General features: G+C 38.6%; 1 protein-coding gene across 6 annotated transcripts in view; it reads right to left on the bottom strand.

The window, feature by feature from the left end:
- AS3MT (arsenite methyltransferase) overlaps positions 1–15852 on the bottom strand; it is a 28082-nt gene that overhangs the window by 10708 nt on the left and 1522 nt on the right. For all 6 annotated transcript variants that reach the window (XR_007513413.1, XR_007513414.1, XR_007513415.1 and 3 more), the window contains 7 exons: positions 15058–15208; positions 13652–13788; positions 12657–12726; positions 11606–11687; positions 9744–9875; positions 9263–9405; positions 6870–7004 (listed from right to left, as the gene is read on the bottom strand). Coding sequence is in view for 1 of the 6 variants with exons in the window: in XM_049854976.1 (XP_049710933.1) it covers positions 6870–7004; positions 9263–9405; positions 9744–9875; positions 11606–11687; positions 12657–12726; positions 13652–13788; positions 15058–15208 (850 nt within the window). In the remaining 5 variants the exon portion in view is untranslated. The remainder of the gene's footprint in view (positions 1–6869; positions 7005–9262; positions 9406–9743; positions 9876–11605; positions 11688–12656; positions 12727–13651; positions 13789–15057; positions 15209–15852) is intronic.

The raw sequence follows: 15852 nt of genomic DNA, 5'->3' as shown, positions 1-15852 counted from the left end.
GGCTGTACTGGTTGCCACTACCAGGCCTTCACCCATTGTATTTCCTCTTCTCAGCTTGGTGGTTTGAACCTACCAGCTACTTCTCGGGAGAAAGATGTGGCAGTCTGCTTCTATAAAGATTACACCCTTGGAGACCCTATAGGGCAGTTCTACTCCAGACCATGGAGAAGGACATTATGCTTGGTAAAGTAGAGGGTGAATGAAAAAGAGGAAGACCCTCAACAAAATGGATTGACACAGTGGCTGCAACAATGGGCTCAAACACAGCAACAATTATGAGGATGGTGCAGGATCAGGCAGTGTTTCATCTGTTATACGCAGGGTTGCTATGAGTCAGAACCAACTCGACGGCACCTAACAACAATAACAACAGTATAACATATTGGTTGAAAGTATCAGCTCTATAATCAGATGTGGGTTCAAATTCACTACTTTCTATCTGTGTGACCTTGGATGAGTAACTTAACCTCTCTGAGTTCAGTTTCTTCATTTGTAAAATGGGGATTGTAAGAGTTGCTGTGCGGACTAAATGATATGGTGCCTTGAATGTATTATCTGTTAGCAAAGGTGATGGTGGTTGTTACCAGCCCCCTACTCATGGCAATTCCATGTATAGTGGGATCAGACCATTGTGACTCATAGGATTTTCAGAAGTGGATTGCCAGGCCTTTCTTCCCAATCTTTCTTAGTCTGGAAGCTCCCTAAAACTGTTTAGCATCATAGCATCATACAAGCCTCCACTGACATGGTGGTGGCTACACATGAGCTACATTGGCCAGGAACTGAACCTGGGAAGGTAAAAATTCTACCACTGAGCCACCAATGCCCTTCAGTGAAGGTTAAACCCCAAAACCCACTGCCTTCGAGTCAATTCTGACTCATGGCGACCCTATAGGACAGAGAAGAACTGCTCCATAGGGTTTCCAAGGAATGGCTGATGGATTCGAAATGCCAACTTTTTGGTTAGCAGCCAAACGCTTAACCACTAGGTCACCAAGGCTCCCAATAAAGGTTAATGCTTATTATTACTATTGTTATTCATGTTATTACTACCACTACTATTAATTGAGGAAATGCAGTACAGAGCACAAATCCTACTGGCATCATCTCAAATGCTGCAGTGTTTCAATAACGCAATTCTTTTTATAACAAAATACATCTTGCTTGTCAGGATTAAAAAGAACAAAGAGAGCTCTCAAAAACAGTTTTCACTGAGTCAGTCCTCAGCAAGCAGCAGCACCTTTCATTCCTCTATTCAGCAACTGGTAAGAAGACGTAGTACATGCAGTTCCTTGCCTGCCTGTACTGCACTGTGCTGTAGGGTTTATCATAAAGGTCTTCCATAAAAAAAGATAAGAGCGTCATCCCCCAAGAGCACAAGGTTAGATTTCTAGGACACACAGCTGTTTCATTTTTTAAATCTTCCTTCAGTGTCAATTATCCCCATTTCAAAAACATGGAATTGATCTAAAGATATTGGCACATCTGCAGGCTGAAAGGAGTGTGACGGAATAGAAAGGAGGCTTGGGATAAACCAGTTCAAATACGTAGAATGTTATAATTGACAGCTGAGGCCAAGAACCCTCCTGTACTTGGGCTGCACGCATACTAGGAAGGAGAACAAGAGCTACACTGACAGTCTTCTGCAGTAACAAACTCATTTGTTTAACTACATTAAAACCTTTTTTTTTATTGTGGTAAAATACATAGAACAAAGTATTTGCCATTTCAACCATTTTTACATGTATAATTTAGCAACTACACTTTTTACAGCCCGAGTCCACTAGAAATGTTGCGGCTGGAGAAGAGACCCTTTTTATTTATAACTGTAATTTTCTGACAGCTTTTACAGCCAGTATTCAGGGAACTCAGTTATAGGCAAATTAGGATTAGATGAAAACGTACTTCAAAATAAACATCAATTCTTCCCAGAAAGGTTCTGTTATCAATGAATTCCCGAGAGTTTCAAAATAGCAACATCATCTTTGTAAAATGTTTAATGAATTGAAAAAATCAAAAGTCACATATTTCTACCAAAAAAATAAAAATATATCACCTTTTGATATGAACAGGCACTTCACCAAAGAAAGACATTCAGGTAGCTAACAGATACATGCTCACGATCATTACCCATTAGAGAAATGCAAATCAAAACTACAACGAGATTCCATCTCACTCCAACAAGGCTGGCATTAATCCAAAAAACACAAAATCGTAAATGTTGGAGAGGTTGTGGAGAGACTTATACACTACTGGTGGGAATGTAAAATGGTACAACCACTTTGGAAATCCATTTGGTGCTTCTTTAAACAACTAGAAATAGAACTACCATACAATCCAGCAATCCCACTCCCTGGAATACATCCTAGAGAAATAAGAGCCTTTACCTGAACAGATATATGCACACCCATGTTCACTGAAGCACTGTTTACAACAGCAAAAAGATGGAAGCAACCAAGGTGGCTATCAATGGATGAGTAGATAAATTATGGTATATTCACACAATGGAATACTACACATTGATAATGAGCAATGATGAATCTGTGAAACATTTCATAACATGGAGGAATCTGGAAGGCATATTGAGTGAAATTAGTCACTTGCAAAAAGTACAAATATTGTATGAGACCATTATTATAAGAGCTCAAGAAATAGTTTAAACAGAGAAGAAAATATTCTTTGATGGTTACGAGAGTGGGGAGGGAAGGAGGAAGATAGATAGTAGACATGAACTAAATTAGGTGAAGGAAAGACAACACGCAATACAGAAGAGGTCGGCACAACTGGACTAAACCAAAAGCAAAGAAGTTTCCTGAATAAACTGAACGCTTCGAAGGCCAGTGTAGCAGGGGTGGGGATTTGGGGGCCATGGTTTCAGGGGACATTTAGGTCAACTGGCATAATAAAATCTATTAAGAAAACATTCTGTATCCCACTTTGGAGAGTGGCGTCTGGGATCTTAAATGCTAGCAAACGGCCATCTAAGATACATCAATTGGTCTCAACCCACCAGGACCAAAGGAGAATGAAGAACACCAAAGACACAAGGTAATTATGAGCCCAAGAGACAGAAAGGGCCACATAAATCAGAGACTACATCAGCCTGAGACAAGAACTAGATGGTGCCCAGCTACAACTGATGACTGCCCTGACAGGGAATACAACAAAGAATCCCTGAAGGAGCAGGAGAGCAGTCGGATGCAGACCTCAAATTCTCGTAAAAAGACCAGACTTAATGGTCTGACTGAGATTAGAAGGAACCCTGAGGTCATGGTCCCCAGACGTTCTGTTAGCCCAAGACAGGAACCATTCATTCCCAAAGCCAACTCTTCAGACAGGGATTGGACTGGACTGTAAGATAGGACATGATACTGGTGAGGAGTGAGCTTCTTGGATCAAGTAGACACATGAGACTATACGGCCAGTTCCTGTCTGGAGAGGAGATGAGAGGGCAGAGGGCGACAGAAGCTAGCTGAATGGACCCGGAAATACAGGGTGGAAGGAAGAAGTGTGCTGTCTCATTAGGGGGAGAGCATCTAGGAGTATATAGCAAGGTGTATATAAATTTTTATATCAGAGACTGACTTGATTTGTAAACTTTCACTTAAAGCACAATAAAAATTTAAAAAAAAACCCACAGAGCACAGCTGCCAGGAGTCAGAACTGATCCCCCCCCCCAAAAAAAATACATATATATACATATATACACACACACACATCACCTTTTGGAAAAAACAGAATAGTAGTAATAATAGTTGAGTGATCAAGAATATTATAGAACAAAGAAAGTAAAGCATTCTTTAGCTCTAGAATTGGCTGCTCTATTTAGCATGGGCTTGATTCATGCTGGTAAAACTGGCCAAACAAAAATGCGTTAAGTTTTTGGCTCTAGGAATCCTGTCTCGTGGAACAATTAACCTTCCCCATCTATAAATTTACCGTATTTGAGAGTGCTTTCCAAATAAGCTTTACTCTTAAAACACTGCTTAGGAAGTAACAACAGAAGGAGAAAAAGGCACAAGAGTTACTGAGTCAAGGAATGTACCCATAAAAAAATTTTTTTTTTTCAACAGAAAGGAAAAACAGAGAGAAAGGTTACAGAATTTCTGAGACCCAGAATGATAAAAAAATCCTGCAAAGATGGTCCAAACTCAAAAAACACTTAGAACATAGGTACAAGCAGCTAAGAATTTTAGTAAGAGTAGGTCCATAATTATAACTGCTGTTTATTTTTTCAGTAGGTATTATGTGCCAGGCATTGAGCTAAGCATTATATGTATATCATCTCATTTGATCCTTAAAACTGAGTGTAGAAAGTGATTATTATCTCCCCATCACAGATTAGGAAACTAAGGTTTAGGGAAGTTAGGCCACTTGTCCAAGGCCACTTAACTAAGATCACATGTCAGTGACAAAGCCAAAATCTGAACCTGCTCTTTCTGACTCCAAGGCCTGTATACTTAAATCCTAATGCTATGCCACTTTGTTTTTGAAAACAACGGCAGAAAGTACTAGAAGAATCTTTATGACCTTGTATTTGGCAATGGTTTATTAGATATTACACCAAAAACGCAAGCAACAAAATAAACCGATAAATTGGACTTCAAAATTAAAAGCCTTTGTGTATCAAAGGACACTATCAAGAAAGTGAAAATACAACCCACAGAATGAGAGAAAATACTTGTAAATCATGTATCTGATAAAGGTCTAGTATCCAGATTACATAAAGAACTCCTACAAGTCAAGAACAAAAAGACAAACAACCCAATTTAAAAATGGGCAAAAATGATAGGAAGGAAAGGAAAAGGAGGCGTTATGGCATGAGGGCACTGAGGCAATGGCATAAAAACATTGGAAATGGAAAGTGGTGACAGCTGTGCAACATGGTGAATTTAATTAACATCACTCAAGTGTACACATAAAAAATGTCGAAATGGTAAATGTTTTGTTAAATATATTTTTACCACAATAAAAAAATATGGGCAAAGGACTTGAGTAGCTATTTCTCTAAAGAAGATAGACAAATGGCCAATGAGGACATGAAACGATGTTCAACATCCTTAGTCACTAAGACACCACTTCACACCCACTAGAATGGCTATAAAAAAAAATTAAAAAAAAAAAAACAGGAAAGTAAGTGTTAGTGAGGATGTGGAGAAACTGGAACTCTCAGACATTGTTGGTGGGGTTGTAAAATGGTACTGCCACTGTGGAAAACAGTTTGGTAGTCCCTCAAAAAGGTCAGTAGAGAATTACTGTATGACCCAGCAATTCTACTCCTAGGTACATACCCAAGAGAGTTGAAAACAGGTGTTCAAACAAAAACTGGTACACCAATATTTGTAGTGGCATTACTCATAATAGCCCCAAAATGGGAACAACTCAAATGTCCATCAGCTGATGAATGGATAAACAAATTGTGGTCTATGCATAATGTAATATTATTCAATCATAAAAAGGAATGAAGTACTGATGCATGCTACGGCATGGATAAGCCTTGAAAACATGCTAAGTGAAATAAGCCAGACACAAAAGGCCATATACTATATGATCCCATGTATATGAAATACCCAGAATAGGCAAATCCATGGAGACAGAAAGGAGATTAGTGGTTTCCAAAGGCTGGTGGAAGGAGAAAATAGAGAGTGACTGCTTAATGAGTACAGGGTTTCGATTTGGGATGATAGAAATGTTCTGGAATTAGATAGTGGTAATGGTTGCACAACATTGTGAATGTATTAAAAGCCACTAAATTCTACACTTTAAAAAGGTTAAAATGGTGAAATTTTATCACAATAAAAAAAGTACTAGAAAAAAATATAAATTTATAATGTTGATATAGGGCAAGTCTTTCTAAGCATAATATCAAAGGGAGAAACCATAAAGGCAATGACTACGTAAAAATTGAACAGTTTAAGTGGGAGTATGTAGTGAGGTGTATATAAGTTTATATGTGAGAGACTGACTCGATTTGTAAATGTTCACTTAAAGCACAATAAAAATTATTTTAAAAAAAAGGAAATAGATCTCAAATCCTCTGGGATAACTCTTTTGTAATCACTAAAACAAGATATAATAAACTTCCCTTATTGTCCGTCAAAAAAAAAAAATTGAACAGTGTATCAAAAAAATAAACAAAAGATAAATGACACTGAGAAAAAATATTTGCAACATACAATAGTCTTTTACAAAGAAATTTTAAAGGGCTAATCCACACTCTGATAAAAAAAATGGTTAAACTAATTAAATAGAAAGTTCACAGCAGATGATATAAATATGAATGGTCAATAAATATATGATATAAATATAAGTAGTCAATAAATATACTGAAAAGTTATGAATTGGAATTGACTCTACAGCAACTAGCAATAACTTACATATTTTTCTAAAGGTAGCTCTTAATCTTTTTAGACCCCTTTGAGAACCCGATGAAAATAACAGACCATCTCTTAAGAAAAATGAACATAAACACATACACACGCCCAATTTTTAATATAATTTAAAGGATACATGTATGCCTCAAAGTCCATGGATACACCAAATTAGGCACCTCTGACTTACTGTCTGGATTGAAAAAGTGAAGACATGAAATAATTCAAATCGTTTTATAGATACAAATATGCTAGAAATAAGTTATGGATGGCCAACTGTAAAAAATAGAGATTTTCTTCTTGCTTTAGTAGACTGTGGCAAGCATAATGATTTTTTTTACTGTAGTAATATACATGCAACATATAATTGCTATTTTCACCATTTTTAACCAATTCAGTGGCATTAATTACATTCCCAATGTAATGGTAAGGAACCACCAGCCACCATGATGATTTTTAAAATGGTTCTCTGAGGTACGGAATTGAAAGTCTGCAAACCTTTGATTCTAAAGCAGAACAACTTCCAGTTGGTGGCAACCTCCCTCCAATTGGTTTGATCAGAAAATCTTGGGCAAATCGTGAATTCTTCAAGATAGCTGCTGTTTCTTCATCTACTTCGACAATGTCACCTTCCTGAAGGGTAGCATGAAAAACATGTATTAAGAGATGGCAGTTTCAAGAGACAGAAAGGGCCACATGAACCAGAGACTACATCATCCTGAGACCAGAAGAACTAGATGGTGCCCGGCTACAACCGATGACTGCCCTGACAGGGAACACAACAGAGAACCCCTGAGGGAGCAGGAGAGCAGTGGGATGTAGACCCCAAATTCTCATAAGACCAGACTTAATGGTCTGACTGAGACTAGAAGGACCGTGGTGGTCATGGCCCCCAGACCTTCTCTGGGTCCAGGACAGGAACCATTCCTGAAGCCAACTCTTCAGACATGGATTGGACTGGACAGTGGGTTGGAGAGGGATGCTGGTGAGGAGTGAGCTTCTCGAATCAGGTGGACACTTGAGACTAAGTTGGCATCTCCTACCTGGAGGGGAGATGAGAGGGTGGAGGGGGTTAGAAGCTGGCAAAAAGGACACAAAAAGAGAGTGGAGGGAGAGAGCAGGCTGTCTCATTAGGGGGAGAGTAATTGGGAGCGCGTAGCAAGGTGTATGTGGGTTTTTGTGTGAGAGACTGACTGGATTTGTAAACTAATTTTTTTTAAGCACGATAAAAATTATTCAAAAAAAAAAAAAAGATGGCAGTTCAATCTCAACAGGATAAAACCACCCACAAGTTTTACTAATGAGTGCCATTTCAGAATAAAAGACCACACTTTCTGACATGGTATACTCCCATGTTCAGACTCAACTGCTAGTTTCCAATTTATTTCCAGCTGGAATTGACCAGTGTCATACTCACTTTTCCTTCGGTGGTAATGCTGAAAAAAGCACACTTACTGTTTCAGCACCCAGTCTCCACCCTGGAGTCCCTGGGTGGCATAAGCACTCAACAACCACCCAAAAGGTTGGTGGTTTGAACCTACCCAGAGGCACTCAGAAGACAGGCCTGGCGATCTGCTTCTGAAAGTTCAAAGCCTTGAAAACCCTACGGAGCTGTTCTACTCTGCATACACGGGTACTATGAGTTGGAATCAACTTGACCGTAACTAAGAACAACAACTAGTCTCTGCTCAGAGGTAAGATGTGGAAAGCCACTGCTCTCTGAGCTTCACCTTATTCATCTCTAAAATGAGGGCTTTGGACTAGAACCAGTAGTTTTCAAAGTATACTCCTTTCAGTTGCAGGGTCTCTGGGAGGTATGTAAAAAGAAGCAGGAGTGAGCATCAGAGATTCTGGGCTGTCCAGCCCCTGCTTCTATCAGATTAATTTTGCTTTTATCCCTTCATCTACTGGGATTATATAAACCAATAGTAAGTATTGAATAAAAAAATTTTTTTTTAAAGAAAAAAAAAAGTATTGAATAAATATCATGTATTATAATAAACTGTGTTTTTTCCCCCAACAATTTCTACATGCACAATTTAGTGACATTGATTAGTCTTCAAGTTGTACAACCATTCTTATCTTCCTTTTCTGAGTTGTTCCCCCCACATTAACATAAACACACTGTCCCCCTAAGGTTCCTGTCTAATCTTTCAAGTTGCTGTTGTCAATTTCATCCCATATAGATAGTTCTTAAAAGAGCATAATGCTCAAGGCAGACCTTTTTTTACTAGTTAAACTAAACTATCGTTTGGTTTTAAGATGACTTCAGGGGATATTTTTGGTTTAAGGTTTAAAGATTATCTCAGGGCAGTAGTTTCAGGGATTCGTCCATTCTCCGTGGCTCCAGAAAGTCTAGAGTCCATGAGAATTTGGAATTCTGTTCTGCATTTTCCCCCTTTTGATCAAGATTCTTCTATGGAATCGTTGATCAAAATGTTCAGTAATGGTAGCCAGGCACCATCCAGCTCCTCTGGTCTCATGGTAAAGAAGCAGTTGTTCATGGTGGCAATTAGCCACACATTTCATATCCTCTGCCTATTCTTGACTCTCCTTCCTCTGTTGCTCCAGTGATATGCTGAAGGAAATATATATATACATACACCCATATATATATGTATAGATAAAGCAAATATGACAAAATGTTGACAACTGCTGAAATATATCATGAGTATATGAGTATTCATTGTACATTTTAACTTTTTTGTATTTTAAAACACTTATAATAAATATTGGGGGGAAAATGCCTTTCCATTTCCACTTCAAAAACACACACACAAATAAGCCAACCAATACCTGAGAAGTAAGAAGCAATGCAAGGTCAAAAAAAGGTACCTAAGGCAAGGGTAAGCATAGGAAGCATTCCAGAACTCATGGAAATTCTTATTTACCTTAAACGTGAAATTTGCATCAAATACTAGTTCTTTTTCATATCCTGTGATTCCTCCATTGTAAATAACCTGACATCTTTTGGCTGGTCCTGTCTTAGGGAGTTTGAAGAGGCGAAATGTTGCAGAAACAAAACGACAGTCACCTATAAACAAAATTTACTAATAATTCATCTCCAGCACTCCCAACAGTTGTTATTGGAGGGTCCCGCACGTGCTCAGCAGATGAGGAGCAAACACAAAGATGATTTCCTACTTGCATGCCATCAAATATCTTTCTGGGGACTTCACTCTATTTACTGAGTGACTTCAAAGTGCCTTATTAAATACCAAACTTTAGGGGGGCTGTCATTTTACAGGGGACAAGATGGAGACTTCCAGAAGACACAAAGTCTCCCTCAGTGAGACTCCATCGGTACACACTAATCACCAAATCTGAACCACTCAGGTTGTAGTTATAATAGTCCCTACTGTTGTTTCTTACCAACAACTCTTTCTAGTTCCTCGTTTTGAATCATAATCAGGTTGGCAGTGACCAAGCGTGGAAAGCAGAACCCAATTTTTTGGGCAAGGATGGCGAGGTCCTTCCAGTACAAAGCGCCACCAAGACACTCACCTAAAAAAAAAAAATCACAGAGCAATCAACCAAGACAAGTAGATATTAAGGGAGTTACTCTTCTGTATAACTGACTGGGCCACAGCATTAGTTAAAATATGTTGCTGTTAGCTGCCATCAAGTCAGAACAAGACAGTGCCTGGTCCTGCACCATCCCCATGATGGCTTGGGGATTGGACTGTTGTGATCATAGATCATTGGCTGATTTTTAGAAAGAAAGATCACCAGATCTTTCTTCCTAGTTCGTTTTTGTCTGGAAGGTCCACTGAAACCTGTTCAGCATCATAGCACACACAAGCCTCCACTGGCAGATGGAGGTGACTGTGCACGAGGTGCCCGGCTGGAAAAGACCTGCATGGAAGTTGAGAATTCTACCACCGATGCCGTCAATTAAAACATAGCCCACCAAAAAAAAAAACCAAACCCTTTACCACCAAGTCTATTCCGACTCATAGTGACCCTACTGGACAGACTGGAACTGCCCCATAGGGCTTCCAAGGAGTGGCTGATGGATTCGAGCTGCAGACCTACTGGTTAGCAGCCGAGCTCTTAACTACTATACCACAAGGTCTCCAATTAAAACACAGGTCCTAGAAATAGAAGCTAACCTGAGCATCCTTCCCAAGGGCTAGTAAGTCATGGTTAAAATGCTAGCTAATGGTCTCTGGGAACCACTCTCTTCAGGACAGTCTCTAATGTATTGATTCCACCCAGCTGTTATCATAAAAGTTTTTTCTCTTTGCTATGTGAATAAAAAAGTGCAAAAGACCAATTACAAAATTGCTTCTTAGCTCCAGCTTACTGTCACGATGATCTGCTACTACAGCAGTAACTACCAGTGTTTATAGGACATTTTACAGTTTTTTTTTTTTTTTGTAACACAAAGATGATCATAGTTTTATTATATCAACAAATTGGGAACAACCTAATGTTCACCAAGAGAGGAACAGTCAAATACAGTGCAGTATAGCTGTACAACACAGCTGTATAATACAAACATGAAAAAACGTTTTTAAAAAATTTAAGCTTAGGAAATACGCTAAATACACAAAATTAGAATCCAAAACTGTATATATAGCATGCGCCCAATTTTATTATATATGTACACAGGAAAAAAAAAACTAGAAAGATATGTACTAACATGTTAAAGAGGTTATCCCTAGGTTATGGCTATAAGTATTTTTTTCTTTTTTTATATTTTCCAAGTTTTTAACAATATCAATTTATTATTATATAATAAGAACAAAGTTAACATAACTTATTTGAAAAGTCAAAACTTCTCATTTCATAGACTGACAACACACAGGCATTTATCTCCTCAACCTTCAGCGACTTCATTAAAATGACAATGAAGGAATAAACAACAAAATGATGATGAGAATATAGGGAAATTAAGAGGGCATCAGCTCTAGAGCAGTTGCCCTCATCTGCACACTATGGTTTTCAAAGTATTTCTTATATTCATTATTCCATTTAGTCTTCACAACAGCCCAGTAAGGCAGGCTGTATTATCTACATTTTACAGTTTGGAAAACAATGACAAAGAGATTAATTAAATTGTCCAAGATCATACCATTCTTGAGTGGCAGAGTAGGAATGGAATCTAAACCACCTCACTTAATCCCATGCATTCCCCTGCCACTTAACCTCATCCTGGCTGTTACTATAATGGAGCTCTGTACGTGAATAAGTATCTATCTGCCTTAAAAAAACAAAAAACAAAATCCTACCCCATAAAACTTTGTGTTTCCTGATTTCTTCTGGCAGTTCAAGGCTAGCATAGACGTCACTGAAATATAGCTCCCCACCATGCTGAAACAAAAGTGTTAGTTCAAACAAGGTTAAAGATTACATTAGTCCCCGAGAGCAAAGAAAGGGATAGAGGAATACAATCAATGGAAAAAAAAAAGTGCTTAAGCTGACTCTTTGTGCGCAAGTAACAGTCAGCAACCTCTCTCACTTGCCAGTCTATTTACAATCAATAGCCAGGTGGCAAGAATTGTGTTTTGTTTTTTTTACCCAAGGGGAAATAAAATGGCTTTCCAAGAGCATCTCTCTTCCAAGACATTCAGGTTGCCTAAGTCGTTAGCCAGTCTGAACCAAATGGAGCCCCGGGTGACTGTATAACAGAAGATATAAACAGTATTCATAAATTCTTATCCCTTAAAAATTGTCTGAAGATAATGGAATTATGGGTAATTCTGCCCCTATATACCACACTTTTTTCCCCAAATTTTTGTAATCTTGTATCTTCTATCTTGAAGATACACATCTTTTGATAACACATGAAAGATGCGGAGCGTCTGCAATTTTTTGAAAGTAGTTAAAGTTCAATCTTCTTTAACTTTCTGAAGATCTAGAATCCTGACAGATGATAAATAAGTAGCCCCGGGAAGCACTGTATGTGCTAAGAAAAGAGTGTGCTCATAGCAACCTTGAGTAGCAAGTCCAAAGTTTTCCCAACTCTTGCAGAAGCCAGTCTAGGACCATATGCAGCAATAATCAGGAGAAAGATGGCCAATAAAGCAAATATTTTAGCATGTTCAGTAACAATCATAACTCTCAAATTTATTATCTTTTGCAACCTGAGAAGGAAAAGAATCACATCTGGGGTATTCCTGTCACACACACAGCCCCCCTTTTGCCACCCCTTTTTTTAATTTAGCAGATAAATTAAGAGTTTGAGCACTCAGCTCAAGGAGGCAAGAACAGGACAGATCCCATCGGCCTTCATGAATGTTTAACACTATTTAAAGACTACTTGTCTTGCTCTTCCCTCACCTTTAGCACTCGATATACCTCCTGCAGCACTTGTTGTTTATCGGGCACAAGGTTAAGAACACAATTTGATCTGAAAAGAACAGATGGAATGTCAAACAAATCTGTAGACTACTCCAATACTTGTCAAGTTGATTTTGACTCATAGCGATCCTATGTGTGTCAGAGTAGAGCCATGCTCCATAGGGTTTTCAATGGCTGATTTCCCCAGAAGTGGATTGTTTGGCCTTTCTTCCAAGGCACCATTGGGTGGACTCTAATCCCCAGCCTTCTGGTTAGCAGCTAAGGTAGTTAACCATTTGCACCACCGAGGGACTCCACACACTACTTGGAGATCTTCAAATCCTTTTAGCTCCCACCATTTTCTCAAAATCACACAACCCTTCTTTGTTTCCTACTCTCTTCCCCTCTACTCACTTTTCCCAGGGTAAGGGGGATGGGAAGAGTATTTAAAACCTCAACAAATTTTTAGCAAGTTTGAGGGTACAGGGAAAAAAAATTAGGCATGGTTCTCATTTGTTTCTGCCCTGATATCCACTCGCCACAAGACGCAACCTGGAACCAGATGCCTCTTGCACAAGGTATTTCTCAAGCCACATGTAAATAAGCTAAGTCCCTGAAAGTTCCTCAGATTTTGTTTCACTAAGGCTGTCACAAGGTCATGATTTGACAACTCGGAAGAGAAAAAGAAACAAAGAATCCTGAATTTGCCATGAAAATAATACTAAAGATAACAGGCCAGTATGTATTGTATGAGCAGGCCCGGAGGTCTTTCAGCATCAATGGTGTATTGTTTTAAATTTAAGCTCCCTCTTGGATTAATAGGTTCTACTGCTAATGGGCTACAAGTGGCTCAGACCGTGTATCTTTCCCTTTACCAAGATGCGCCAAGTGTAGTTTTAACACCGTAAGTGAGAGTTAACTCAGCAAAAAATAGTGACATCTGTGTGTTCAATACAAAATGGGCTATGTTCATAAAAGTAAGGAAATAGACCTACATAACAATATCGTAACTCTCATTCCTGATTCCAGCCTTTTCCAGCTTCTCTATGTAGCCATGAATAAAAGTCACATTGGGTGCCTGGAAGCCATACTTTTCCATGTGATAATCAATGTACTTTTTGGCCATTTCTACCTAAAGGAAGAAAAACATAGATTTGATAGTCAGTATTTTTTAAGCTACTGTTTTTCTCCTAAATTTTTCCTATTACTAATGGAATATACTTCCCCCAGACTATTTTAGATAAATAGGGTTCTCTGAACACGCAGTATATACTACAACCTAGGCCAACTCAATGGGGCATAACTCCTGAGTAAGAGTTCTAACATTAAAGCCTTAACTCTGTCAAAGCAACTGCCCTGGATCTAAGCCCCGACTCCATTTTAGCCTTTGCCAAAACCCTGATGGTGTAATAGTTAAGAGTTCTGCTGCTAATCAAAAGGTCAGCAGTTCAAACCCCCCAGTCACTCCTCTGAAACCCTATGAGGCAGTTCTACTCTGTCCTATAAGGTCACTATGAGTCGGAATCTACTTAATGACAACAGTTTTGTTTTTCAACTCCTCAGCAACTGTTACCATTGAGCAGACTTCATCTTGCAATTTAGAAAATGTTTTTCTTTGAAATTAAGCTAAGGATATGGAAACCGTGTCTCTAAAGGAGGATCTTGAGGAAAGCCCCTTATCAGAAATCTCCTACACAAGCAACTCCCTCTGAATGTTTGCTAGGGATGCTATCTTGGCAGAATGTTCTCAGAAAGGAATGTTAACCACCCAGTAAACTTCCGCTTTAGTCACAAACTCCTGCGATTATCTAAGGTAACCAATCTAAGAAACCTACATATATACTTTGAACCAATACCTATCAATTCCCCCCCTTGGAGTTACCCTGCCTCCTGCCTCCTGAGCACCAATCAGAAATTTTGCATTGTTAATTACTGATTTAAACATATAAATATGTCTTTGTAACCTCCTTGGAGCTGAACATTGTCCCTGATTTGAACTGTACTGAACCTTCAATAAATCTCCTTGCTTTTATTTTTTTTAACAGTTTTTACTCTTGGACATTCCCTGCTTGGTGTAGAGGTTTTCCTTGAACAAACTCCTAATTCAATAATAAAATCTTTTAGGCTAGATGGCAGAAGAAAGGAAAAGATCAAAATCCATTAGGTCATCATGATATTCGTATGTTAAATCAAACCTCTGACTTTGTCTTCTCCAGGAAGAGCCCCCTAATCATCAAAGTTCTCAGCTTCCAGGACAGGAAGCACTAATGACACAAATGAACATTGCTAAATAACAGCCTTCTTAAATTATACTTGAAGACTCACAAAGGAAACAACTTTATCTCTAAAAGACTGCGTTTGAGGATTTTTTTTCTCCTCGTCCTCCAAATCATTGCCTCACCTGACCTTCTGTCATGTCTATTCCAGTGACACATCCCTTCTCACCAACCAGCTGGCTGAGTGCATAGCAATCTCTGCCACTTCCACTACCCAAGTCCAAAATCCAACAGTTTTCCAGACGCTCAGGGAAGACCAGACCACAGCCATAATACCTGTAAAATGGAAAAAAAAAAAAATTATATTTATATTTCCATCTAGAGACTAGAGGAGCCCTGGTGGCACAATGGTTGAGCATTCAGCTGCTAACCAAAAGGTTGGCAGTTCAGATCCACCAGTTGCTACTTGGAAACCCTATGAGGCAGTTCTACCCTGTCCTATAAGGTTGCTATGAGTCAGAATTGACTTGATGGCAATGGGTTTGGTTTTTGGTTTAGAGACTAGAAAATGTAGAACCATTAAATCTTACAAATCCTTCCTTCTTTTATTCTATCATTCATTCATATTTCTATTTGGGTGTTTAGTCTCCTCCACTAAACCGGAAACTCTGTAAAGGCTAGGGCTATCTATATCTGCTTTGTTTACCACAGTAGTGTTGGGCAATGTTGACAGGTAGTAAGACTTAATTAGCATTCTAAAATATTTATTGAATAAATAAACTTAGTTATTAACTGAACATCTAAAAAATTCAGGCCCAAGACTGAGCAAGTCACTGAAGAGGAAATAAAAGATTTCTGTCCCCTAGATATATTTATTCTATCTGAAGAGATAAAACATAAGCACTGAAAACATTTTTCTTGATTTACTGGCAAACTGAATGGCATGGACAGAATGTGTTGTAGCAGTTTGGGGAAGGGGT

The sequence above is a fragment of the Elephas maximus genome, chromosome 16 (assembly GCF_024166365.1).
Source record: "Elephas maximus indicus isolate mEleMax1 chromosome 16, mEleMax1 primary haplotype, whole genome shotgun sequence".
NCBI lineage: Eukaryota > Metazoa > Chordata > Mammalia > Proboscidea > Elephantidae > Elephas > Elephas maximus.
The sequence above is the reverse complement of the archived record's forward strand: the minus strand, read 5'-3'. Positions and strand labels throughout refer to the sequence as shown.